Source organism: Leishmania braziliensis, chromosome 18 (assembly GCF_000002845.2).
Source record: "Leishmania braziliensis MHOM/BR/75/M2904 complete genome, chromosome 18".
Taxonomy (NCBI): domain Eukaryota; phylum Euglenozoa; class Kinetoplastea; order Trypanosomatida; family Trypanosomatidae; genus Leishmania; species Leishmania braziliensis.
The window spans coordinates 511,859-539,102 of record NC_009310.2 but is presented as its reverse complement, the minus strand read 5'-3'; the positions used below and the strand labels follow the sequence as shown (position 1 = coordinate 539,102).

Below are 27,244 nucleotides of genomic sequence, written 5' to 3'. Positions count from 1 at the left end.
AAAAAGACGAAAATAAAACATAAAAACGAACGAAAGAAAATGAAGCCATTCGCTACTACGTAAACATCGAAGCAGGATTGTACATCGTGAGCACAGGGAGACACAAAAAGAGATGAATAATATATATTCATATGTGTGTGTATGCGTGTGTGTGTGTGTGGGGGGGGGGGGGGGGCGTATGCATTTGCCTAACCCGAGTATCAACGCACTGCTCTACTACCGTCACTCATCCGCTCCGTCGTCAATGACCTCCTCCACACGATAGATGCCCTTGACGGCGCGCACTAGCTCCTCTGCAGAGCACTCGGAGCACGCACCCCAGCGGCACGGATCGCCCTCCAGAAGCTGCACGGAGCCCGCGCTGTTCTCCGGCGCGCCTGGCACCATCAACTTCGCCTCTGACTCCTCGTCGCCGCTCTCGTCGTCGAGAAAATGCACACGATTTACTAGGCCCGCAGACCACCCTGGCACGCCGTGCAGCATACCTGTATCATAGGTGACGAGGATGATCGTCAGAACACCGTTGACACCGCTGCAGGCGCGCAGCAGCGCCTTCGGGTCAGCGCGAGTGTGGGCGCCGGTCTCCTGAAGAACATCCACGGCGCGAAGCGGCAGCCTCAGCGTTGCAAACGCCCTGTTGGCCATGCTCACAATGTCATGGATGTCCACCGACTGCATACGCCATTCACACACGTTGAAGGAGGGCAGAGTGTAAAGGAAGTCCTCGGCAGAAAAAATGTTGTTGTAGCGTCTGTACTTCCTCTTCTCCTCATCCTCTATGCTAACTGGGGCGCCGCCGAGCAGCGTGGGAGTCTCGATATTCATCATGATCTCCGTCGACGCGAGCGCCAGGCAAGAGAAGACGGCTGAGAAGATTGGCTTGAAGGGGTGGTGCACGAGGGCGTGTGCCATGTCGTAGCCCTTCGCGCCCTCATAGACCGATTCCTGCGTCACCTCCGTTGTCAGCAGAATCGTGCCGCGCCCACGGAGGTCAACCCTGTCCCAGCTGCACACGGCACTGAATAACACTGTCAAGGGACAGGCGAAAGAGCGGTAGAAGGAGGAAGGGCTCGCGTCGGAGAGCACTACCGTCTTCGTCGGAGCCTCGTAGTACATGACGAAGGCGAAGCCGCTGCCATCATTTCCATTCCACACTGCCGCATTTGCCTGCAGAACACTCAAGTCGTACTTGACGATCAGCTTTCGCTTGGCAGGATCGGCAATGGCATACTGGATGGCTTGCAGGAAGTCCGCCTCCGACCGCACCGGGTAGGTGGGGGTCACGCCCACCTCGGCACCCTCCTCCTTAGGCGGGGGGTTCTCTTCACAGAAGTCGTAGTGCATCGTCGTCACGCTCACGGCGTCATCGAGGGCGTAGTGGGAGTAGTTCTGAATCGCAAACGCCGCCCCTTCGAGCGGCATATCGTGAGACAAAAAGTAAGAAATGTGGAAGCCGCAGAAGTTGAGGAAGCGCTCCACGTTGGTTCCCGCGAAGCCCAGTCGTTCGACTGCGTCGGCCAGAACGGTCACCGGGTACGGGCAGGACGGGTACTCGAAGCGCTGGTGCACCGCCGGAGTTGACGGGGGCAGAAAGTTGCGGGCGCACTGCAGCGCATCCTCATGAAACTGCTTCCCGTTTAGGGACTTGATCACCTTCTTGTCCTTGGATGCGACGATATAGCCGTATCCCATGACGGCGTTGTACAGGCGTGAGGCCGGTATGTGCCACGTCTTGCGGAAGCGCTTCGTGTTCACGTCAGCCAGCCGCACAATGCCGCGCTCTCCATCCACCCCGATGACAATCGCAAAGTGCGCCGGCTCGCACCTGGCATCGATACGTAGGTTCAGGGCAATGTTGATGTTGAAGCTGATAAGCATCACGCTCTGCGACTGCACTATCAAGTGCAGATGGTTGAGAAACTCACTATCGGTAATGTTGGGCTGCCCATCCGCGGCGCCGTCGCGGCGAGAGGGTAAGATGAGGCCGATGCGCACGTCCTGGTTGATCTGCAGCTGCTGGAGGAAGAGGTGATACCACACATATGCCGCCTCGATGGAGCTTCTGTTACTTTCACACACGATCATAGAAAGCGGCAGTCGCAGCTGCTGGCAAACCTTCGTCAGTGGAATACCACGCAGTTTGACGTCGCACACGTTCGCCTTGCTAAGAAGGTTGCGGCTACTCTGTTTGCGACGCGCCGAGTCCGTCAGAAGGAAGGTGACCGAAAGGTGGTGCAGCATGGCGAGGCCCAGCACATGCGGCGCAATCGTCACGTTCAGCACGCCCATCGTGAGGCCACCGGCGCTGCTGCCGTCCAGCACAAAGAGCGGGAATATGGACGGCACTTTTGGCGTAAAAGACTTGCTCTTGAAGACACGCACGAAACCGCGCGAGAGGTGCAAGTAGCTGTCCACCTGATGGACTGACTCGTAGAACGCCTGCAGGCTCACCACCTGCTCCTCCATCACGAAGTTCGCGAAGGTGCTGGCGAAATGGCGCACATGGCCCTCCTCGCCGTCATTGAAGGGCAGCGAGTGCTGCTCCGCCGAGAGGTACGGCGTCAGTACCTTCACCTCATGCTTCATGGAGTCAAAGCTCAACAGAATGCCAAACAAGCCAGTTGTGTTCGCAGGGAAGCGGGCGGTCGACATGATCATGGCCGCCTCCTCCTCGGTGTCGCAGTGATTGCTGCGCAGCCGCAGCTGGGACTGCTCCAACACATATGGGTTGTAGTTGAAAATATACATCGACTTCTCCTCTTCGAGGTGCAGCAGCAGCTCCTTTCGGAACTGCGCCATGCTCGTGATGGGCGGGTGCTCGCCCATGCCATGGATGTCCTCGCCGAACTCAGGGTCTAGTACGTCATTGTCGAAGATGGCCATTTCACAGTGTATGTTCGCCAGCTCCTTCTGCTCGTCCTCGCTCAGGTACTGCGCCGCCTCCTCGTCGTCCTCGAACTCGTCCTCTGTGCAGTTGCCATTGTGCACGGAGGTGCGGTGGTAGCACGTGTGGATGTAGTCGTTCACAACGTCGAAGAGCTCCGCCAGCGTGATGGTAGGGAATGAGATGTAGTGTACACCCATGCGGTTGGCACGCAGCACCTTCTCCACCGGCGTCGGCACCCCCGACACGTAGCTGATCGCCAGCGACGCACAGCATAGCCACGAGCACGATGCGCCGGGCAGCATTAGCTTCTCGACGTCGTGCTTGTTGAACAAGCCCGCTTCGCTGCACGTCAGCACGTCGCTGAAGCGTGGGATCGGTGCGAAGAAGAGCTCCTGCAGGTGCGTGACGAGGAAAGTTTGGCGACGCGTCGCGTTCCTGAGACCGTGGACAGCCTGGCCGTTGGCAACTACGTCCTTGCAGACCCCTCCTACGGACAAGTGCGCCGCCGCACCCCCTGACGTGCTCGCCTGGCAGGAGATGCGGCGGAACTCTCGACCCACTGCCACCACCTCACCCGTCTCGACGGCACCCCAGGCGAGGCACTTGAGTGGCGACGCTGTCGACGACGGCCAAGCAGCAAAATCCCTTGTTATCATCTCTGATTCATCGCCGCTGAACTTGATAACTCCGTGATTATCGGCGGCGCCAGCCGAGGACGACGCATTTGCATACGAGACACCCTTAGACCTGACTCTTTGCCGCACGGGAGTCACCGTCCCTTGGCTGGGCTTACTGTCCTCCCCAGCCGCAGGAAATGCCTGGGCGGGTGGGCGCGCTGGTTCTTCGACACTCTGCGGCGCACCAGCCGGCAACGTGCAACTTGCATCGCTGCTGCTGCTGCCCGTGGACCCATTTTCCGAAGATGAGTCACTGCCAATGCTGGCCTTGGGGCTCTCGAGCAAGTTAGCGTCGTCGATGGAGAAGCGAGGGTATAGCGGGTCATGCTGCTGGTAAGGTTTCTCGAAGACTGGTACGAAAGCAACAGCGTTAGCGGAAGGTTCTGCGATGACTGCTGTTACAGGGGATGCCGTAGACTTCCCTACCCTGGACACCTTCGACACCCGCGCCGGTGTGACAGGCGGGAGTGGCGTCGCCACTGCAGGCGGGATGGGCTGCAGATGATGCTTCACCGCGGCTGTTCTGCCTGACGTACCGTTGGTGGCGATTGGAGCAAGAGAGCCGAGTGCACCCCGCGCCATGCCGTTACTGCTCGGTGTCTCAATCGGTGCCTCGCGAGACGTCGGTAGCGACGCTGCCCGCTGCATCTCTTCGTGCAGGAGGCTCAGCTTCGCCTCGATTGTCTTGAGGTGCGCCTCCGTCTTCTCGTAGGCAGTTTGCACAGCCTGCACCGCCTGATGATGGTCGCTGGGGGCCACTGGGGCCGAGGTAAGCTTGGTTGTCTCCATGCGCGGCATGGTGCTGGCTTGAAAGTCATTGCTCTGGGGTATGTCAGCGTAGGGCAACACCGGTGACATTGGCACGGAGGCGATGCGCGTCGTTGGGTTCAGCCTCACACGCGTCATCCGCTTCATATCGTTCGCATTCATTGGTGTTGCCATCTTGGTGGGATAGGTAGCGGGGGGAAGCGCCGGTGACGTACGCGCGACGCCCATGGTAGTCGCCTTCAAGTGTGAGGCCGATGGCTGGCCAGCGGATGACGAGGCAAAGCTGGACGGCATCAGAGAAGGCAAGAAAAAAAAAAAGAGGGAAAAATTATAAATCTGGAGAGAGAGAGAGAGAAGGAGGAGTAAGCGACCCACCACTCCCAAGGAAGGCGTCCCGCTCTTCGTTTCGATCGTCACACACAACACACACGGTGGTGCTCGGTTTCGGCTCTGCTCTGGCACCGCCCTATCCGATTCTCTTCGGCTTTGGTTTTCCAGTAGTGGAGAGGAGTACGTGGGGAGTGACGTTGTGTTTGCTCGCAAAGGTGCAAAGCGGTGGAGAGAATGGAGGGAGGGGGCAGCAGTTGGAGTCACAGAAAGAGCCATGCGAAGTGAACACGCATGAATGAGGAGAAATATTTACAAGAGAGAGAGAGAGGGGGCGGGGGCGGGCGAAAGTGCGCTCGAGGGTAAATGGGGAAGGGAGGGGTACTGCACAGAAGGCGAGTGTTCCTATGGGAGGGATTACTGCGAGAGCGAAGCATGTTCGCCGCGCCTCCTCACCGCGCACATCCACACTACACACTTGTCATATATTCCTACCACCTGCACGCTGCAGCTGCGCATATCGAGGGCTCTCTACGAGAGAAAGGGAAAGAAGCGCGAACAGAGAGGGCAGTGCTCTCTTCCACGATGTGTGACACCGCTTGCTTGACTTTTTCTTTATCGTTTTAAGCTGGGCAAACGTGCTAATGTGCAAGTGGATGCACAGGGTGCCGGGAGTAACGCCCACCGCCTCCTCTCCCATCCCCTGAACACCGCCGCCGGCACAGCACAGACTACTCAGCATGCTCATATCGGCACCACCGCCGCGCGCCTCCCATAATCATCTTCCGTGTCACGTCCTCTACTCCACCTTGCCCGTCACGAGAACGTTGTAGGTGAGCCACAGTACCGCGCATAGAAGGCCCAAGGCGTTGGTGAAAAACATCATCTCGCGCATCGCTTCCCGCCACCCCAGCCGCTGCCCTGCCACATCATCAGAGCCTTTAGGACCTGTGAGGCGTCGCCACTCCTCCTGACCCTTCTCCGCCGCACAGAGAATGATATCAGCCACCATGGGGTACGTGCGAGGAGACAGCCATGAGTCCCTTCGCAGAGACACCTGCGTCAACGGGGTGGCCTTCCCCGCAGGTACGTCTAACGCAGCAGCAGGGGTGGCGATGGTAGGGTCTGGTATGATGGCTCTGGCCGCCTCAGCGAGAGCATAATCGGCTGCTGTCAGGCCGACGTCCTCCCGCACTCGGGGTGCGCCACGGCGACGGCGCAGACCCGTCAATGACGATGACAACGGGGGCAAAGACACAGGTGTTACAGAGATCAAGGGAGCGGCTTCATCTGTGCTCATCGTTTCCTCCCTCTCCGGCGCCTTACGGTGCTCCAGCCCCTCCACCACACGGTCCATCTCACTCAGCGTGTCAGCCGCCAACGTAGAGGAGAGCTCCGCCGATGCAGTGGGCAAGGCACTGGGCTCGTCACTTCCACAGACGCAATGCAGGAGGTGGGCATCGTATGAAACGCCATTTATGTCGTAGTACCCCTTCAGCTCGCGGTGCAGCCCAAAGCCGCGGTGGGCGTAGAAGGTGGTGGCTTTGAGATTACCAGGCAGACAGTGCAACCAGACGTCTCGCACACCAGTCTGGACAACAAAGCGACGTGCCTTTCTGCGTACCTCGTCCGCCTCCTCGTCTGTGAGCACATCGGGTGCCAGTCGATCACGCAAGCGCTGCGCGTTAATCTCGTCCTCGGTGAGACCACAACTCCGCAGTCGGAGGCGCGCTTGCCGATCTTCCATCCAGTTATGCAGCTCTGGCAGGTACGTGGAGAGGAGATCCTTGAAGATGGAGGAGTGGCCTGAGGTGGGGTTCGATGACTGAGATAGCGCGGCGCAGGAAGTCGGCGGCGGCGCATCTGATGAAGCATTTGTCTCCTGTCGACTGCCATCGCCGCCGCCCTCGGATACGCCACCCGCTGCGGAAGTGGGGGTTCCGTCGAGCAACTTCTCCGCCCCTGCCGTGCGCTGCTTGACCTGGGCGTCCGCCAGCAGCGCAATCAGTTTCCGCTCGTCATAGTGCAAGTAGTCCTGCGCGTACAAGGGGCGCTGCTGCGTCACATACGTAATGAAGCGCTCCAACAACACGCTGCCCACACCGCAGGTCTGAAAGGGCAGGTCGACTGCAAAGGAGCCGATGTAGGCAGTGGGGTTTGAAAGAAGGTGGCCAGCGTCGTGACGAGCGTAGGCCATCTGGCCAAGGATAAAGCCTACCACCACAGTGTGTGCCGCGGCATCGCTGCCTTCACTGCTGTTGAGCACATTATTGGCACCCTTGTGACTACGATCAGCCGCCTTGAGAGCAGCAATGCGCTCCTGCTCCGCGATGGCTCTCTCTACTAGCGTGCGTTCCTGCACAGCATCAGCAGTCATGCTGCACTGCGAGACTGGTGGCGGAACCGGAGGTGCTGCGGAAGCGCACGATGTCGACGCAGAATATGCCGTCTGTGCTGCTGCCACCTTCGTCGTGTTGCCCTTCGCCTCCCTCCAGCGCTCTGTCCACTTCCTGTACATCTCCTGAGTCGCCAGCGCCACCAGGCCCATACAGGCGTCGTGGTTCAGCAGCCACTCGTAGTAAGAGGCGGCGTACCTGATAGGGTACGCCTCTTCGTGTATCTCATACACTCTGCGGAGCTCCGTCGCCTGCACACCCCAACGTAGTCGGAGGGAGATGTGCGTGGTCGATTCGGGCGGAGACGTAGTCACTTCCGTGTCGTTGCATACACTCGAGGAGGAGGACGACGACGTGCTTGTAGTAGTGGTGGAAGTTATGATGGGCAAGTGCACCATCTCCGGTGCAGGGTAGCGTCGATACACCTCAACACTCTCGCTATACGTGTCCCTCGACTCGGCGTACGACGCCAGTGTTGACGAGAGCGGCATTGCTGCGGTCTGAATTGGAAGGAGGGTGAAGGCGCTACTGGGCACGGTTATCGATGTAGTTTCTCTCCCTGTTCTCGAACTCCTCAACACGTCACCGCGGGCACGAGTTTCTGCAATACCAGTGAGGAGGGTACGGAGTGTCGATATCGTACGATTGAAGAAGAAAGGGGGTGAAACGAAAGGGATGTTTTCATTCTACGTGTCTACTCTCGGACAGACAACAGAAGTGAAACTCCACTCAACCACCGGCCCGGTCCAAGGCCCATCGCGTGGGGCGAGGCAGCCGTAGACACGCCTTACAGAAAGGCGGCCTCACAGCCGCTCGCCACCTGGGGCATCCCTCGGGGCAGGTCCCGCTCCCGCCCCCCACCGGTGGGCAGTGAGGGCTGCGTGAGGTACGCTCGAGTCACGCTGACACGCCGCCCATCATGTGCAGGGCGCAGACGGGTTCACTGTCGCAGGCCGCTCCGACGCAACGCCATCCAGGACCTGACCGCCGGCATCAGCAGCGATAAACTGCTCTGGCCTCCCCTACGTCGTAGGTGCCTGACCCTCTCACCACCAGAGGTGGCTCAGTATGGGCAAGGATAAGGGGACTGCCTGGCTTCTCTCACATAGAGTGGGGGTGTTTGGGCCCCAGGACGCCACGCGCTGAGGGGTGTCTTCTCTCCCCCTCACCAAGGGGAGAAGGAAAAGCAGCAAAATGGAAAACGTTTTTTTTTTCTTCAGTTTCGCTTCACCTACCCCACATAAGAGGGCCACCATGGCTGAGCACATTTGTGAACTTCACACGCATTTTTCTTGCGTATTCAATCAATCACCGGACAGCATCTCAACCATAATGAAGAGCAGGGTAAGCTGCCCGCATGCCAGCCAACCAACGTGAGATTCAACGCGATTCACAAATCCCTACATAGCGAGGGAATGTGGTAGATGCGCCCCCCTCCCTCCCCGTCATTATATTTTCGTTTAAGCCCCATTTCTAAAATGGAGGATTCCCTCCTTTCCCCCCCCAAGACAAGGCAAAACAGAGCAGATGCGTGGGTGTAGGTATAGGTCGCTGGATGGTAAAGCAAGAGGAGGAGGAGTGTGAGGTTATCCGTCACCTCATCGCACCTCATTCCCTCCTTTTCTGCCCTTTTTTTACCCCTGTAGTGGGCACGCCGCGACAGTCAAAATGAGAAGAAAGAGGAGCAGAACAAAAAGAAAAAAAAAAGAGGGAATTGTCTGTGTGTGTGTGCGTCTGTGTGTCCGCTTACCTCCAGTAAAACTGGTGTGGAAACGATGCCCCCCTCCCCCCCCCTGTCCGTCCGTTCGCTGAATCGTAAACACACGCGGGGGGGGAGGCGGAATTGCCAGTCGGGAGAAGGTAACAGCCCTCGAATAAATGCAATGGCGGTAAGCAAAGACGAGCCGAGGGAAAAAAAAAAAAGGAGGGACGATAAAAAATGGAGCGGTAAAAAGACGCCAAACCAGAACTCATCACATCGCAAGCGGAAAGATAAGAACGACAACAACAACAAGTGGGTGGGGGGAGGGGGGCGTATATGCAGCACCACCGACTGCAGCTGTAATGACTGGTTGGGTAACTGACAGGCCCTCATTCGTTTCCTCCGGTGGAGCTCGGAGAACAGAAGACTAACAGCATCGCCCCCTGATAAACTCGCTTCGCGATACGCTTAACACCAAGTTGAGTCGCACTTAGCCCGCAAGAAAGGGAGTGAGAAGAAATAGAGAAGGATAAGAGGAGCCTACAGTGCAGCGCATGTAAGTGCGACTCTGTCCACGTGGGTGTGTGTGTGTGTGTGCATCTGCCTGAAGTAGGGGGAGGAAAAGATGAGCGAATGCCCCAGTACTGAGAAAGATGGATAAGAGCGAGTGAGGGAGAGAGAGAGAGACTATGGTCTCGGTTCGCAATACTTTCTTGTCCACCTGTTCTTGCAGCATACACCAGAGCCACGGGGTGTGCACCGGAGTGCACGAAGAAACACTAAGACAGCAAAGAAGGCACATTCACGTACAGAAAGGGTGTGGAGTAAGAGGAGCCGTCACTTGAATAGCATCGGTATGTGCTCTCTCTCTTTCTTTCCCGTTGTCGTCCCCGCTTTATCCCTGCTCTACTGCTGGTCTCTTCTTCTTTCAAGACGATAAAAAATTGGTGGCACTTCAGCCCCTTCTCTCGCTTTAAGTTAGTCAAGAGTTGGCTGAAGTTTTCGTTCTGCATCGCGTCTGTCTGCTTTGCTCGCTTGAAGCGTTAGCTGCTTCGTGTCAATGTCTCGTTCTCCCACTTCATCTGCCCCCCTCCCCCCTCCCTCCCCATCCACTACTCTCGCCTCACTGTCTCCCCCCACTCCTCCCACATTCCCTCTCGCCCTCCCGGTCCCATACCGCTCTTCTCTCCCTCTGCTGTCGATACGCAGCTTCAACCCTCACCACCCCAACTACTGTGGCTTGAGAAGGGGGAGAGAGACAGAGAGACCGAAAAATGAGACGAGGGCGGAAGGTAAAGTGTCGGAGGGGGAGAGCGGGGAGAGAAAGGCGGCCAGGCAGTAGCGACGGGAGCACACACGCACACACGAAACCGTTCGAGGCGTTCGGAAGGCAAAAAGAAGAGAAGTCAGCGAGGAGAGAGAGAGAGAAAAAAAAAGAGACACAAAGACGTTGCCGCGACTTTCAGCACGTAACCTCAACAACCGCAGCGGGCAGGGAAGGACGCACTTTTAGTGCTGCATGTGCCAGACGAAACACACAAGAAAAATAAAAATGCGTCCCGAGAGAGACGACGACGACGACGGAGAGCTGAAGGTGAAGTGGTGAGAGGGGGGGTGGAGAGGACTATGCAAAGACGTGAAGGAAACACACGTATGAAGAGAGACGTCGTCACAATACCTCCGGCAAAATCAGCATGCTCGCTGCTCGGTGTACATGGTCAAGATAGCGCAATCGTTTTCTTTGTCGTTGTTGCTGCTGTTATCGATAGTCGTTCCTTTGCCAAGAAAGTTAGGTAAAGAAATATGGATGCATGTAAACTGCGTACACTGAAACAGGGAAACGCACAAGAGATCGTATCCCGAGACGGGCCTTGCGGGGGGGTACGCGAGCACACGAACACGCGCGGAAATGCACGAAACACAAGAGAGGAGGAAGAAGAAGAAGAAGAGGGAGGGGAGGGGAGGGGGGGTAGAAAAAAAAAAAAAAACGAAAAATAAAACAGAAAGAGAGAAGAGGTATGCCAGAAGCAAAGAAAGAGAAACTGGTAAAATCAGCCCGCCACCAAAGTGTGCGTGTAAGAACAGAGAAATCAAAGGAAAAGGCTCAGTAGAAGCGACAAACCAGCTCCAGTGGGTGTGGCTCACTAAAGATTCCACGCAGGTACACATACACAGGCGGGCACCGACGGAAACACATCTACGCCCCTTGCTGGGCGCAATCAAAGAGGGGAGCTTCGATAATCTTCTTTGATGGGTGGAGCCACGTCGATGGGAAAGAATAGGTCTCGTATGGGCACACGTGTCGTGTGCTGGTGTACGCAGGAGCTTGCTTACCTGCCAGCCTACGCCACTTCAATTCAGTTTCGCTTTTTCCTTCAGTGGATCGCCCTGCGAGTGTGTCTATGGTGCGGTTGTAAGCCTGCCCTACATAACTGGGCCGCGCCCGGCAGAAGCATTCACATGAGCAAAATAAAGACACTTATGACGTTGGTCTGCCCCATATCTCGGTACCGGGACACCAACGCCATCAGCGGTCCGCCATGTGCTCGTGTGTCTCTCTCTCGCATCCATGCGTAGGCACCATGGCCAGAAACAGAGACACAAGACAAAAAAGACTCGCCCTACCGCCCTTGCTATTCCAGGACGACACAGCAGCAGCACATCCGCACTACAGCCTCTCCTGCCTTCCACAAGGAAGTGCAGCACAACGCAGAAAGTCGCTATGATGGTGAGATGAGCTACAACAGAATACAACCAGATGAGCACACATGCCCACACACACACACGAAGGAAAAAAAAGAAAACACATTAAACAGTGGCTGTACCACCACATGCAGCACAGAAGCGAACGAAATACCGCACGCCCCTGCAGCAAACTGAGCGACGCCCTCCACACAACATTTTACACGCTCCTTATTCGTTTTTTTTTTAAACATCCCACCACGCCGCCATCACCACCACCCGTGCGTACACAGACACCGTCCACACGCTACCTCTCCCGGCGCTCTCGCATAGCACGGGCAACGTACTCAATCGCGAAGAAACACAACACTGTGTGTATCGCACAGCGGCCAAAGTACGGCAGGTACGAGTCGTACATGGCCAGCACACCCTCCTCCTTGAAGATGCGGCCAATACACTGCACAGCGTTGCGGTACTTTTTCTCCACACCAGCACCAAGCCTCGCCTCCGCAGACATCCGCACACGCGCCACCTCCATTGGCATCGTCACCAGACTGTAAAACAAGGCCGTGATCACACTCGCAACGTTGATGACGAGGTTGTCGTTGAGCGGGCTCGGGCGCTTCACGTTGTGACTGCGCAGCATCGTCAGCACCTGGTCGTGCACCGCCACCTGCGCCACCCCTACCATCGCCGCACGCGACGCGAGGGCGCCAAAGCCGCTCCACAGACCAGGGATGCCGCGGCTCTTCAGAACCATCCTGGAGGCCTGCAGCATGGACAGCCTCTCCTTACCCTTGTTCGTGGTCTGCAGAACAAGGCACACCTCCACCGGAGAGGACAGGAAGGAGGCGAAGACGCCAGCAGACGCGCCGGCGAGAGCGCGGTCAAGCACCGTCGTCCCAGCAGGGTCCGCGGACTTCTTCAGCCCCAGCGCAACCTCACATTGCAGGATGCCGTCGCGAAAAGCTGGGTAGCAGCCCAGACGGGCAGTTGCGTAGACCATCTGGCGCATCAGGCCGCTCGACAGGCCCGTGTAGAAGCCCCTCTTCGCCGTCACCTTTAAGGAATCCAGCTGGCTCGTGCCGGGCGGCGCCATCATCACCGTGTTTTTCCACATCTCGAAGGGGTGCGTGAAGCACCAACCAAACATGCCGGCGAAGCCTGACACGGCGAGCGACTGCCAGAGCGGGAGGGGCGGTGCCGCCGCCTTGGGTGCTGAAGCGGCCTCCCGAGACATGGCCAGGAGGCTGGGCACAAGACGCAAAGAGGAGAGAGCGAGATGAGGGAGAAACCCACGCGAAGAAGAGCGCTGCAGTGCCGATGTCAGCAGTAGCTGGAGCGGTGGTGAAAATGATGACGTTTTTCTGTTGTTGCCTCGCGTCGCTGGTCAGGCACGTCAAGGAGTCACACGCAGAGGCAGACGCAGATGGAGACGAGGAGAGGTCGGGAAGCCTGGAGGGGAAGAGGGAGCAGAGAAGAGGCGGGGAGAGAGAGTTGAGGTGGTGCGATACGTGACCGTGCACGGGTGCAAAACTAAGCAAAGCACGGCGGTGACCAGCCACAGCAAGGAGATGCAGGAAGGTGTGAGAGAGGGGCGGCGGATGTCCCACACGGGAACGTGCAGCAACACGTCCGCGTCACCGTCGCCACCGCGCTCAGATCACTGTCAGGTCGCTGGTCTAGTCCAGCAAGGGTGGAGACACAAGGAAAGTGGACGAGAAGGTGGCGTAGATGCATCCTTTCCCCACCACAATCCGCCGACAGCCACGGCACGCGCGCTGGCACACAGAGGAAGGATGATTGAAGGTCAATGCCGTTTCCCTTTGTGGGCCAGTGCCCACGCTGTCGCTGACACCTCAGCCACCAACGCCCATTCTCCCCTCCCCGTGCTTTGCTTGCTTTTTTCAGCGCTGCCTTCGCCTCCACTCGTATGCCCTCTGGTGGGACAATTTTGCTCATCACGGCTCCAAACGAACGGCGCTCCGAATCGGGGAGCGAAAGGCACAAGGCCGGAAAGCATGTGATGTCCTTCAGCAACAACCTGATGTACAGGCAAGAGAAAGAAAGTGGGCGCGCGTAACTTGTCAAGCCGGGGCGGCGCGGCAAGGGATGAGGAGCAGCAGCAATGCGGGAGGCGTAGCATATGGGGTGTGTCGAGTAAGCCGACAATCACACGCGCATCGCCTACACCTGGCGCAAGTAGCACCGAGCCTGCATCTAGCGGCGCGTCCCATCTCCCCAGCACGCCCCTTTCACCCCCATCACACTCCCTCCGTGCGCGCCTTTCCTTCCTTTCCCAGGGTGCCTCGTCTGTGGCAACCACATGTCAAAGCAAAAGCGCAAGCGGCAGCAGCAGCAGCAGCAGCAGCGCTCGCCGAGGTGCGTCTCATGCGCGAGAACGAAAAACACTGCCGTGCTCACACAGACACGCACAAGGGGGAAGGAAAGGTGGCGCACGCCAATACGCGTACATGCAGAGCCACACAGAGAAGAGGTGGAGAGTGCGCTGACAACGATATGAGGAGGCGCAGAGGATCAGGAGAGAGAACAGCCGCCGCCTCTGCCAGCACAGCCACCACGGCATCCCCACCCCCTCCTCAAGGCAAAAAAAAAAAATGGCGAGAGCCCAGCAAGTACGGAAGAGGGGGCGAGCGACGACAGCACAGGGCAAAAGGAAGGGAAGCAACGAACGCCTGCAAAACAGCGGGGGGTAGCAGTGCACATGTACGGGGGGAGAGAAGCGTGCGTCTGTGCCGGCACGGGTGAGTGTGGGGGGGGAGGGGAAGTCGTCAGTAGTGGTTACCCGATGACTAATGCGGACGCAGCGGGAGAGAGGGGGAGAGGGAGGAGAAACAAGCCAACACGCTAGCAGAGGAAGAAACTATCCACGATAAGGCACGACACACGCACAGAAAAAAAGGGGGGCTTTATTATTAGAAAACGAATTCCCGCAGAGAAGACCACAAGCGAGAAACAACAAAGAGAACACAACAAGGGGAGCTGCGCGCACCTGCGCACATGCCCTTTCTCCTCCTCCTCCTCCCCTCTACTCCCCCCCCCCTCAACGATCGAGCCCATGGCCGCCGGCGCATCTAGCAGCCCTACATCTACGCGCACAACGCCGCATCCGGTTTCCCCCGCACCCCCTGCTCTTGGGTGGAAAACACTCCCAGGGCTCACTTGATGAGGTTCGCCTTCGCCAGCTGCCGCTCGCGCAGGTGGCGCGTAAGGTATTCGATCATAAAGAAGCAAATCAGCGTCTGCGACGCACAGCGGCCAAAGTACGGCAGGTACGAGTCGTACATGGCCAGCACACCCTCCTCCTTGAAGATGCGGCCAATACACTGCACAGCGTTGCGGTACTTTTTCTCCACACCAGCACCAAGCTTCGCCTCCGCAGACATCCGCACACGCGCCACCTCCATTGGCATCGTCACCAGACTGCAGAACAAGGCCGTGATCACACTCGCAACGTTGATGACGAGGTTGTCGTTGAGCGGGCTCGGGCGCTTCACGTTGTGACTGCGCAGCATCGTCAGCACCTGGTCGTGCACCGCCACCTGCGCCACCCCTACCATCGCCGCACGCGACGCGAGGGCGCCAAAGCCGCTCCACAGACCAGGGATGCCGCGGCTCTTCAGAACCATCCTGGAGGCCTGCAGCATGGACAGCCTCTCCTTACCCTTGTTCGTGGTCTGCAGAACAAGGCACACCTCCACCGGAGAGGACAGGAAGGAGGCGAAGACGCCAGCAGACGCGCCGGCGAGAGCGCGGTCAAGCGCCGTCGTCCCAGCAGGGTCCGCGGACTTCTTCAGCCCCAGCGCAACCTCACATTGCAGGATGCCGTCGCGAAAAGCTGGGTAGCAGCCCAGACGGGCAGTTGTGTAGACCATCTGGCGCATCAGGCCGCTCGACAGGCCCGTGTAGAAGCCCCTCTTCGCCGTCACCTTTAAGGAATCCAGCTGGCTCGTGCCGGGCGGCGCCATCATCACCGTGTTTTTCCACATCTCGAAGGGGTGCGTGAAGCACCAACCAAACATGCCGGCGAAGCCTGACACGGCGAGCGACTGCCAGAGCGGGAGGGGCGGTGCCGCCGCCTTGGGTGCTGAAGCGGCCTCCCGAGACATGGCCAGGAGGCTGGGCACAAGACGCAAAGAGGAGAGAGCGAGATGAGGGAGAAACCCACGCGAAGAAGAGCGCTGCAGTGCCGATGTCAGCAGTAGCTGGAGCGGTGGTGAAAATGATGACGTTTTTCTGTTGTTGCCTCGCGTCGCTGGTCAGGCACGTCAAGGAGTCACACGCAGAGGCAGACGCAGATGGAGACGAGGAGAGGTCGGGAAGCCTGGAGGGGAAGAGGGAGCAGAGAAGAGGCGGGGAGAGAGAGTTGAGGTGGTGCGATACGTGACCGTGCACGGGTGCAAAACTAAGCAAAGCACGGCGGTGACCAGCCACAGCAAGGAGATGCAGGAAGGTGTGAGAGAGGGGCGGCGGATGTCCCACACGGGAACGTGCAGCAACACGTCCGCGTCACCGTCGCCACCGCGCTCAGATCACTGTCAGGTCGCTGGTCTAGTCCAGCAAGGGTGGAGACACAAGGAAAGTGGACGAGGTGGCGTAGATGCATCCTTTCCCCACCACAATCCGCCGACAGCCACGGCACGCGCGCTGGCACACAGAGGAAGGATGATTGAAGGTCAATGCCGTTTCCCTTTGTGGGCCAGTGCCCACGCTGTCGCTGACACCTCAGCCACCAACGCCCATTCTCCCCTCCCCGTGCTTTGCTTGCTTTTTTCAGCGCTGCCTTCGCCTCCACTCGTATGCCCTCTGGTGGGACAATTTTGCTCATCACGGCTCCAAACGAACGGCGCTCCGAATCGGGGAGCGAAAGGCACAAGGCCGGAAAGCATGTGATGTCCTTCAGCAACAACCTGATGTACAGGCAAGAGAAAGAAAGTGGGCGCGCGTAACTTGTCAAGCCGGGGCGGCGCGGCAAGGGATGAGGAGCAGCAGCAATGCGGGAGGCGTAGCATATGGGGTGTGTCGAGTAAGCCGACAATCACACGCGCATCGCCTACACCTGGCGCAAGTAGCACCGAGCCTGCATCTAGCGGCGCGTCCCATCTCCCCAGCACGCCCCTTTCACCCCCATCACACTCCCTCCGTGCGCGCCTTTCCTTCCTTTCCCAGGGTGCCTCGTCTGTGGCAACCACATGTCAAAGCAAAAGCGCAAGCGGCAGCAGCAGCAGCAGCAGCAGCGCTCGCCGAGGTGCGTCTCATGCGCGAGAACGAAAAACACTGCCGTGCTCACACAGACACGCACAAGGGGGAAGGAAAGGTGGCGCACGCCAATACGCGTACATGCAGAGCCACACAGAGAAGAGGTGGAGAGCGGCGCAGCATCGCGTACTGTGGGGCACACATGCACGTCCCCAGATACGTTGGCGCACAGTCACACACACACAAGCCTGGGGAGATGATGATGAGGTGCTGTTTTGCTTTCTGAGGTGGATCCTAAAGGGGGGTGGGCGAGGGCTTTTTGTCATTCTTCATAAGGGTAGCGGCGCTTGCACAAAGCAGACCAGCTGCACAAGTCTGCGAAGCCGACCAGAGAGAGGGACGCCGGAAAGGCATACAAAAAGGCGGAGAAGAAGCAACAAAGAACAAAGAGGAAGAGGGAGGACTGACACTCTCGCGCGTACCCATACGCACACTCGCAAACAAACGTGGTGGCAACAATGCGACTGCGTCAATGCATCACCCACCTAAGTTCCACTGGTACACACGCAGGGCTACGGGTTTGTTGTGACTTCCACCTACCTACCTACCCCCCTCCGCCCGCCGTCTGCGCCACTGCACTTAGCTTCACGAAGCATCAGAGAAGTCCTCGATGTCGGAGCTTAGGTCCTGATTGTCCGGCGTTGCAGGATGTATGGGAGACATGCGCATTGCCTCATCCTCATCATGAAGCGCTTCGTTCAGCGCGTTCGTGTCTGTATGGCTCGGCACTTCCTCACTGGCAGCCGCAACAGCGCGCCGACGCAGTGCGCCACGCCAGTGGTCATACAGGTGCAGCGCCGTTCGACCAGCCCGCCACACGCTCCGGTAGGCGTGCAAGATGTACTGGAAGGACCCGCTCATCTGCCCATAGCGCGCTACTCCATGGAGGATAGCGGCGTCTTCTTGCGGACTGAACTTGTAGCGGCGCCGAACTTCAGAGGTCGAAGACGACCGAGGCGGTGGTGGCAGTCGTGGTCCTGGAGGCCGCGAGTGAATGGCACCCGGCGTCACGAGTCGCGCTGCGGTGCGACGGCTACTGAGGTTACCAGTGGACAAAGACGAAAAAGGCGCCGTCGGCGCACATGTGGACTGCAGCGAGCCAGCCGAAGTGCCGGCTGTGGGGCCGGCCGACTGCTCAAGCGCTGCGGTGAAGACGTCAAAAGCTCGAATGGCTGCAGAGACGCGGGCCTGCTCCTCAGTGGCATTCGTCTGCCGCTCCACTGCCGCCGTATGAGTCGGGGAGGATGGCAGTGGCTTTAATAAGGGCAATGAGTCCGCCGAAGCAGGCGCATCCGCACCAGTGGGGTGTCGCTGTCCCGCTCCGCCCCGCCGCCCTGTAGCCGTGGCAGAGGGGGCTAAAAGAGGATCTCGTGCCCCACTACCAGTTTCACCAGTACCGCTGGTGGTGTTACGCTCATCACTCGGCAACACCCAGCGCGTAGCGCTGATGGCGGGAATGCGGCGCAGCAACGCCACAGCGTCGAGCCCGCCAGGCACGTCCTGCGCGTCGCTGTCCTGGATGACAACCTTATTGGCGCTCTCTGCGCCTTCGGAAACAGGCTCCGGAGCAGCATCCACTAGATCAGCGATTGAGGTCTTAGCTGCCGCCGCCTCGGCAGTGGTGTGCCCGGTGGTGGTGATGCCTGCTGCATGTACGGGGTTGGTCCGACTGCCATTGCTGGTGCTACTAGATATGCCGATAGCGGTTGTGGCAGTTGGGGCGGTGCTATCTGTGCTCTCCACCACTGCCGCTGACGCAGCGGGGTGGTCATTGAACGGGTTCACGTAAACCATGCCATGACAATGCTCCTGCAGCACCGCCGCAAGCGCCGCGAGGTCCACCGCATTCGTGGGTACTGCTACTATGTCCTCTCCGCACGGGTCACGGAGTGGATCAGGATCGGATGATGTCAGAATCCCGCTCCCCTTGCCTTCACTGCTGGTGCCGACCGATGCAGCTGCCGGTGCATCGCTCCATCGAGGTCGCTTGCGCGTGATCACGCCAGGACCATCAAGGTTGTGCTCTTCCGCTTGCTTCGGCACACCCCGCATGGCCTCCAATCGACGCATAACGCTTTGTATGTACAGCTCCAGATCCATATCCACTGCTTCTTGTCGCAGGGCCCCAGTCAGCCGACGCTGCAGGCTGAAAGCCCCTGCATCTCTTGTCGATGCGGTGCTGCTGCGGCGCTGCTGTCGTAGCTCCTTGCCTACTCGAAGAAGTGTCGCAAGCGCGGGCGGGTGACGTCGATCGAGAATGAATGGTCTCTCTGCGCTCCCCTCGTACATGTGCTCCTGCGGTGAAGGAACACTCTGGTGCCCTTCGTCCAATGCCGGAGCCTCGGCTCCTTCGCGTGAGCAGAGATGCAGCAGTGCGTGAAGGTCATCGACGGCAAGGGAGGTAATCGGAAATGAGTGGGACGTCGGCGAGAGCCCATCATCAGTCGCAGTGACGGGGTCAGACGGCACTACTAGAGCTGGAGAATAGCGAGGCCATGGCGATGGCAGCGACGGCTGCCGCCTCGTCTGCGAGGTTGACTCCGGTGAACAAACTGGAGAGTCGTCAGCAGGACCATTGGAGGTCACGAGTACGCCAGGAGGGCTAGCAGCGGTAGCTGTGGGCGTCGACAGAGTGACTAGGCGTGCCGGGACGGTCAGTTGCCCCGTATGTTCCATGACGTAAATTAGCACGGCGGCCACCAGCCCCTCACGATACGTACATGTGCGCCAGAAAACGTCGCTCTCCGCTATACTTGGAAGCGACAGGAGCGCCAGCACACCGTCGCTGTTGGCTCGGCGCACATGACTCAGAAGGATTGGATGAAGCACATCGAAGTAGTGTACATCGTGTTTGGCATTTGTCAGGAGTCCGTCACTGCCACGAGAGTCATCGCATCTGGCCATAGTGGCAGAGTCGGCACCGACACTGTGCCGCGTCTCTCGCTGCAGTTGAACCGCCGCGCTTGCCCTGTTGCCGCTGGCCAGGGTGGCAGCAGTAGAGGATGGACCTGCAAGAGGCATTCTCGTCTAAGTCTTCTCACGTGGTTGTTGCTCTTATATTTCGCTCGATGCGCAAACGAGAGAAAGCAAGCGTTCACACGAAGTGGCGCCTCCGTGTCGTGTTCGCCGACCTCTTCCCGATTCTGCTAGTCGGGAGGAACGAAAAGGGAAGAAGAAAGGGGGAGAGCGAAGGGGAGGTGGCTCACCTCTGTGTAAACAATGAGTAGGTTGGCTCTGCTTCGCTGTACTCTGTCTCCCTTTGCCTGTGTGCCTATGCGGACTGCACGCAGGCGTATCTGAAGTATGCAGAGTACGTGGGCGAGAGGGCTCGTGCGAGTGTGCGTCTGTGTGGTCTGGATAAATTCCTAGTAAGGGAAAGAGAGAGAAAAAGAGCGACAGTGAGAGGGTGGGAGGGACCGCACACAGAAGAAAATTTCTAAACTGGAACAAGGAGAGAAGCAGCTAATAAGACGGAGCAACAGGCGAACAACGACGACAAGCAACGACCACAAAACCAAAGCGAAAAGGATGGGAAGGCACACGACCACACAACAGCTCAAGAACGCTCCTCGGCGTGAACAACAACGGCTTATACACACACGCAGCGTGCGGAAGCGGTGAAGAACAATAAATGGTGAACGGAGACAGAAAAAGGAAACGAGGAGAGAAGTGCGCGACCCAGAAGTACACGGACAGAGCCTTCGCAGAGTACACAGACAAAAACACCAACAAACAGAGGCCTGCAGGTGTCAGAAGAGGCCTTGTATCGATGCAGCAGCAGCAGCAGTAGTAGTAGTGTGTAGTGTGTAGACAGCGAGCGGAGAGGTCGGAGGCGAAGAGGAAGGGGGAAGGCCTCCGATACAGAGGTGCGGGGAGGGGGGGGGGGGAGGGGGAATGCTGAGTAGTCTGGTCCTTCTCGCCTGGGTGCCTCTATGAATGAGCGTAAACGTCAGTGCGCCAGTGCTGCTGCAGCAGCTAATTGCACTCTGTGTGTGGTTTGTTTGGGGGGGGGGGGGGGGAGGTCTTCACGTTCGTTTCTATTGCCGACCCACCACGTCTCCTTGATCCACAGCGACCTCCCAGGGCGTCAGGGCAGGCTGCAACTGCGCAATGGGCAGCGTCGAAGACGCACAAAGCTCTCTCTCTCCACTTTGACGCTCCCTCCTTCTCTCCCTTAACTGATGGGAAACAGAGCGTACGCAGCGCTGGCTGCGTGGGCGTGCTGAGGTTGAGAAGACAGGGGGAGGCGCGTGTGACCAGCTGCTTTGTGTTCGCTTATGTGGGTAGGCGTGGTATGTGCCTATTTGACTCTACTGCGCTCACCTCATGGAAAGCCATGTACTAAAGCACCATCGAGAGAGAGAGGGGGAGAGAGGGAGGGAGGGAGATGTAGACGCATAAGAGACCGATCTGAAGACGAAGCTGCAGATAACGGCACACGCCGTCTGCGTAGAAAAGCGTCATCTCTGTGTTTCTGGCTGTGCGTCTGTGTGTCCGATGTGTGAGGTAGAAGTGTTCGACACCTGCATCAACTCCTCGAGTCCTTTGGGCAGTGGTGGCTGTCGAGTCGAAAGGGTCAGGGAACCACATGAGCGTCCGCTGCATCGGGGGCCGCAAAAGATAATCTGCATAGCGCGCCAGCGAGGTGGAGGGGGGAGAACAATGACGCGGACGGCTTGCAGCCAGGCTTTTTGGTTCGTGCGTACGTGTCCCTTGCGTTTTGCTTGATGCTCACGCTGTAGGGAACTCGAGTCACGAGAAGGGGGATGTACAGCGGTACCTTCGGTGTTGTCTGGCAGAGGTCAGCCTCTCCCCCCTCCTCACCCTCTCACCCTGACCAGAGGACGTCGCGTGCAGACAGCGAGAAAGGGGAAAGGGGAGCAGAGACAGCGACGGAGAAGGGAAATGTGTACGTCATTACTCTCAGCCCGCCCTCCCTCCCTCCCCCCTCCTCGTCCAGGGTGCCAAACTCACTGGCAGGCTAATATACATCGTGAGGCACTGAAAAACACTGACGTCAACACCCACTTAGCAGACAAAGGAAAAAGACGCAAAAAAAAAAAAAAGAGCGACAGGGGTGAAGATGGAGACAGACGCAAGAGAGAGGGAGTAGGAATGGAGGGCGAAACACGCAAGCACTTCCCTGGGCTCGCCGCCTCACTGCCATGCTCACCATCACGTACAGACCCCCCCCCTCCTCCTCCCTAGTCAATGGAGAAGATGTACTTGTTTGACAAGGGCAGCGAGTTCCGTTTCTCCCTGGCAGCGTGGGTAAGTCGCTCCAGCTCCTTCTCCGCTGCAATCTTACGCCGAGCTTTGGCCGCCTGCACCTCTGCCTCCTGCGCCGCTTGGAGAGTCTCAGCCTCCTCGCGCGCCCTTGTCAATTGCATCTCCGCCTCTATCATGGCCGCCCAGGCCTGCTGACGTGCACGCATAGTCTTGATGTCGTCGCCCTCTTCGTCGCCGACGTCGGCGGCCGGCAGGGTCGCCGTGGTCACCGGAGCTTTGCGAATAAAAGGAATCGCCTCTTGTGACTTCTCGTGAGCCGCAGTGACCTCGGCTTGGGCACTGTCACTCGCAGAAGCGACAGCCGTGTGCTGCATCTGCTCGTCAGACTTGTCGCTGCCGTTGTCGACAGAAACACACAAAGCGGTGGTGGGCACAGAAGGAGATGCGGGTACCGAGGCATCAGGCTTCTCGATATCGACGGTACCCGCTGCTGCCTCCCGCGCCTCTCGCGCGGCCCGCACTTGCGCCATCATCACCGCCACACGATCCTGGTCGCCGATGTGCGCCAATTCAGGGCCTCTCGAGGTCGGTGCAGCGGGGGTCGGCAGTAGTGGTTCAGCGGAAGTCTTTTCTGGCGATTCAGCACGTGTGACTGACGCAGGTGATGCGGCTGTCTCCTTGGCGAGTGCATTCACCCCCACCTCAGCAAACGAGGAACTTGGCACACAATGAGACGACTGCGACTCGGACTGTTGATTTATGGCTGCCTTCTCTGAAAACTCACCTATGCACTCGTCCACCGCGTCGCCTGTCTCGCCCTGCAGTGCCTTACGCAGCTGCTCCGCGTTCGGCGCGCCATCCGGCAGGGGAGGCGGGACCACCTTCAGCGTCAACGTAAGCACACCACGGGAGCAGTCAAATTGAGCTTTCCGGGGCGCCTCCTCCACCGTGAAGGGCAACACGAGCAGCCCTTCGTAGCGGCCCTGGCCCTCGGTCGGGTCGATGCGCACCGCCTGGCCGTCTGGGGTAATGGCGATATCCAGCACTGAAGCTCGCCGTACCCCTGCAAACGTCAGCTTCACGATCAGCTCCTCGGGAACCCCGACGCGCTTATCCGAAACCCTCCACTGCCATGCATCGCTGAGGTCGACGGAGCCGCGGTGGGTGATTGTGTACGGCGGCAGCGCCGCAGTCTTCGACGAGGTTGCGGAGGCAGCAGCGGCCTCGCTCACGGTGCCCCTCGGTCCCTTCGCGCCACCAGTGCCTAACGACGTTAACGCCTTGGCAGAAGTCGTGCTGGGTGATGGTGATGCGGTGCTTGGGCTGCAGTCACTGTCCTTAACGGCTGGCAAGTTCTTCGTCGGCCTTGTCAGCACCGGCGCACGTGGGTCCGCGTCAAATAGCGACCCGCCCGTCCGCGAGGAAGACCGAATTGTTTGGTTCAGCGGGGTACCAATGGATACGATGCTGCTAGGCAGGCGGCGGAAGCGAAAGCCGTTCGACTCGCCATAGCCACTATTGATGTGCTCGACAGCGATCTCCGCCAAGAAGCACATGAAGCGCGGGCTACGCTCTGCCAGGGCGAGTGTTGAGGGGTGGAACACGACATCACGCACGACGCACACCGATGGTGAGGACGACGACGCAAATGCACTGTCACACGCTGCTACGTACTCGGCTGGGATCGACGCAGACGGGCTGGACTTCACTGGCTGATATGCCTCCACGCGTCGCTGCGATACAGAGACCGGTACCTCCCAGTTGCTTGCCTTGGCGTCCCCCGTGGTTCGCTCGGTGAAAGCCTTCACCTTCTCGCTTGAGCAGAAGTTCAAAAAAGATCGGGCACTGCTGGTTTTCGCTGCGGTGCGTGTGGTGGCAGACGTGTCAAAGCCCAGTTTCTTGAGCTCCACCGCCGACACCGCCGTGTTAGACGACTCCAGAAGCTCCACTACAAACGCGGCACGCGGGAATACAAACTCGAAGCTGAAATCACCACCCTCTCGCGCCTCTCGTTCGGCCTGCTCTAGGTACGCCTCCTCCTCGCGTCGTGTCTCGGGGTCCTCCAATGACTTCATGTACTCATGCATCAGCTCCGAAAAAACAGGATCCTTCATCTTTTCCTGGATCACAAGTAGTTCTTCCTGGGTTGCGGTGAATTTCTCGCCGACCTGCCCTGCCGCCGTCTCAGATCCGCTGGTGCTGCCTCGCCTGGCCGTGGCAGCACCAGCAGGGCTGAGACGGTTCCGGGCGAGGTTGATATGCTCTAGTGGCATGGCAATGAAGACCCGAAGAAGAGAAAAGAATAGGAACGTTATGAATCAAGGGGAGTTCGGCTCGCGTGTTGAGGAGGTTCTATCAAAACAGCGCATGCATAACCCATCAGTGAAAGAGATTGGGCGGAGGTGGGGGAAGCACGCACGGATAAGGGAAAGAAGGAAAAGGAGGGGAAGAAGATGAATGCTGAGAGAAGAACAGAGAAGAGATGTGCAAGTAGCCGCAGCAATGGATAGAGAAATGTGTCTCCAAGAAGATCCGCGTGTGATGAGTGGTATGGATTGGCTGCACATGGTGAGTAAAAGTGCAGGAACGCGAACGGCATCACTCAGTGGCTTGCAAGCGACAATGAATCGATATCCGGCGCTGAAAGCTCAACATAGTGGGGCCTCCTCGTGCCCACGCCAGTGCAACAGCACTCCTCCTCCAGTCGTTCCACTTGAAAGAAGAGTCGCTTTGGCTCGAATCACTCCCACTGGCGAGCGCGTGACTCTTTCAGTTCTTGTTGACTGACCTGCGTGTCACCAACACCACTACCCCGCAGGGGCGACTGCACGCACGCGTACGCAGATGCGGAGGGAGGGAAGTGACCAAACACGTTCGACAGGAAGTCCACTGCCATCACCCCCTGACCTACCCGACCCGCGGAAACAGCGACGATCGCATGCCCACGCGCCGCTCCACAATTAGCGTCGCCATCTCGCGCAAGTCCTGCGCACTGTAGAGAGCATCACACGGCGGCACAAAGCCCCACTGGAGTAGCCAGCTTGCTTTGCCCTCAGGCGTGTCAACTTCCTGCCTCCCAGGGTGTTGCAGCCGCCGAAGTTGAGAGGCGAAGGCAGAGTCAACGTTGGCACCGCCGCCGCTGATGCCACCGACGCTTTCCGCTAGTGCGACCACATCGGAGTGAGGGAATAGAGTGCGCATCACCTCCTCGATATCCCCCGCGTCTGCAATAGCAGCGCTGCCGTGCCGACGCGCATCACTCCTCTCCTCCGCAAGCAGGGACGGTGGCTGTGCGAACAGGTGCCGACCGGCAGGCTTGTACGCCCCATCGGACGCCGAGGCGTAGCACAATGTCAGCTCTGCGCCCGCCGGAATATCGCGCAGCGCGAAGACGTGTACGTATGGCTGGTAGAGAAGCTCTCCCGGCACGCCAGCAAGAAGGTTGTCCAGGACGTCAATGCCGCACATGGTATCCTCGGTGGCCATAGTGTAGTAGCAGTTCGGGAAGGGGCTGTGGTTCAGCTTGTCGATCATGGGCAGTAGACTTGTGGTGCCGGTGCGGTGGGAGAGAACGAGGCTCACCCACCACGCATACTCAGGGCGAGAGAGGCGCGTGCGCAGGTAGTCACTGAGCGGCTCGCCAGCCATGTCTTCGTGGAAGAAGGACATGAGCGAGAGTGCAGGGCTGTCGACCGCCTCGCTGGCGTCATCACCAACATCAGCGGAGTGTGCAGGCACCTGGGGTGGCTGCGTTGTCGATCCATCTGTAGTCGCTCTAAAGAGCTGCTGCACGTCCGCTGTGGTTAGGAACGGCAGATTTCGACTCGGCACGACGCTGTCGCACAGGTAGGATGCGTAACCATGATGCGGCGAGGCGACGTCCGCGACAGCGCTCACGAGTTGGCCCACAAGCTCCTCCACTTGCATGTAGAACGTAATCAGTGGATCAGTAGCCGGCGGCGGATTGGCAAACAGCACCGCCTCTGTCGGCAGACTCATGAGAAACATGCCAGCTGGGATGGGTCGGGTCGCATACCAACGGCTGCATTCCTCGTACGATGCAGGGCGCGCGGCGTTGTGAGGAACAGCGGCGCTGGGGTCAGTGCTGCCTGAGCCCGGTGGCGACGCAGCCACCAGCGGAGGAGGGGAGAGGAGCAGGAAAGGTGAAACCATGAACTGGAGGTTCCGCATGGCAGACTGAACGACAGCAATATCCTGCAATCGAGGCCGCAGCCACAAGAAGGACGATGAAGACACCGATTCACTGGCATAGGCAGCCGAAGAAGGAGCAGCGCTGGCCGATGGTGCCGACGTGGTAGCAGCTTGAGCATCACGAACACGTGTCCAGCAGGGGACGGTGGTGCCACCATCCACAGCAGTGGGGTGGAGACCAGGCGTATTCTGCGATGACGACAAAGATGACATGGGTGGAAACAGCAATGAAGACGGCGTCTTCGGCACACCCCAGCGCTGTGCCGACTTCTGCTGCAGTTTGTGCCGCCACTGGCGCAGAGGTGCTTCGCCCATGCCCAACTCTTGGCAGAAGAATCGAAGCACGCGATCCCCCTCCTCGGCGGTGTGCGGATCTGGGGGAAACGACGTAGGCAAAGCAGCCCGGACGCGGTGGGCGTCAGCGCGGTGGGGCGATTCTCCCGTTGCCGTCCCGCCCACTAGCTGCCTCTCCTCTTGCAACTCCGGTAGCGTCACGCAGGTGTAAAGCCTCTGCAGCGACTGCAAGGAGCGGTGAATGTGCAGCAGCAGAACTGATGCCTGCAGACGCTTGCCACACTTCATTGTCTCCCTTATCTGTGAGTGTCGGAGTGCGTTTGGCCCAAAACCCCCTCTCTCTTGTCATCAGTTTCGAAGAGGAGGAGGATAATACAGTTGTGCAACCGCCGTGGAGAACAAAGCAGCAAAGCGCCAGGGAAGGGGTCAACAGTCGTCAGAAAGGGTGCATCAGAAAAGCGGATAAGCGCATCCCTTCACTCCCGCAGCGGCGCCAGCAGCAGTCGCGTACGCACCACACCAGGGATCGTCCACCACACTTGCGGACTGCATGACTAGAAGGCCAGGCCAAAGAGCCAGGGAAAAGAAACGCGTATCATGCACGTACGGAGAGCTCCAGATTAGGAGTAGACAACTGGTCTGCACAGAAAACTTCAGCGACCATTAAAGTGATAAAGATGCCTGAAAGAGGGCGCAGAGCTCCTCAACAACAATCCGAGGCACACACACACACGCGTGCGCGCACAGTCCCCGCTACGCCCACGACAAATTGCCCTCGTCCTTGACAGTG

The 27,244-nt window shown here is 58.7% G+C and overlaps 7 protein-coding genes across 7 annotated transcripts; all 7 read right to left on the bottom strand.

Annotated features, from left to right (window-relative positions):
- Positions 1-222: 222 nt before the first annotated feature.
- On the bottom strand, positions 223-3,543 carry LBRM_18_1380 (conserved hypothetical protein; the record flags this gene model as incomplete). Its single annotated transcript, XM_001564010.2, has 1 exon — positions 223-3,543. One exon carries the CDS (start codon positions 3,541-3,543, stop codon positions 223-225), a length of 3,321 nt encoding a protein of 1,106 aa, XP_001564060.1.
- Positions 3,544-5,458: 1,915 nt separating this feature from the next.
- Positions 5,459-7,453, bottom strand: LBRM_18_1370 (conserved hypothetical protein; the record flags this gene model as incomplete). Its single annotated transcript, XM_001564009.1, has 1 exon — positions 5,459-7,453. The coding sequence occupies one exon, from the start codon at positions 7,451-7,453 to the stop codon at positions 5,459-5,461; it is 1,995 nt and encodes a 664-aa protein (XP_001564059.1).
- A 4,293-nt stretch (positions 7,454-11,746) lies between these two features.
- Positions 11,747-12,679, bottom strand: LBRM_18_1360 (conserved hypothetical protein; the record flags this gene model as incomplete). The annotated part of the gene is made up of 1 exon (XM_001564008.1): positions 11,747-12,679. The coding sequence occupies one exon, from the start codon at positions 12,677-12,679 to the stop codon at positions 11,747-11,749; it is 933 nt and encodes a 310-aa protein (XP_001564058.1).
- A 1,939-nt stretch (positions 12,680-14,618) lies between these two features.
- Positions 14,619-15,569, bottom strand: LBRM_18_1350 (conserved hypothetical protein; the record flags this gene model as incomplete). The annotated part of the gene is made up of 1 exon (XM_001564007.1): positions 14,619-15,569. One exon carries the CDS (start codon positions 15,567-15,569, stop codon positions 14,619-14,621), a length of 951 nt encoding a protein of 316 aa, XP_001564057.1.
- Positions 15,570-17,304: 1,735 nt separating this feature from the next.
- Positions 17,305-19,740, bottom strand: LBRM_18_1340 (conserved hypothetical protein; the record flags this gene model as incomplete). Its single annotated transcript, XM_001564006.1, has 1 exon — positions 17,305-19,740. The coding sequence occupies one exon, from the start codon at positions 19,738-19,740 to the stop codon at positions 17,305-17,307; it is 2,436 nt and encodes an 811-aa protein (XP_001564056.1).
- A 2,183-nt stretch (positions 19,741-21,923) lies between these two features.
- Positions 21,924-24,221, bottom strand: LBRM_18_1330 (conserved hypothetical protein; the record flags this gene model as incomplete). The annotated part of the gene is made up of 1 exon (XM_001564005.1): positions 21,924-24,221. The coding sequence occupies one exon, from the start codon at positions 24,219-24,221 to the stop codon at positions 21,924-21,926; it is 2,298 nt and encodes a 765-aa protein (XP_001564055.1).
- Positions 24,222-24,855: 634 nt separating this feature from the next.
- On the bottom strand, positions 24,856-26,742 carry LBRM_18_1320 (conserved hypothetical protein; the record flags this gene model as incomplete). Its single annotated transcript, XM_001564004.2, has 1 exon — positions 24,856-26,742. One exon carries the CDS (start codon positions 26,740-26,742, stop codon positions 24,856-24,858), a length of 1,887 nt encoding a protein of 628 aa, XP_001564054.2.
- Between the last annotated feature and the right edge of the window lie 502 nt (positions 26,743-27,244).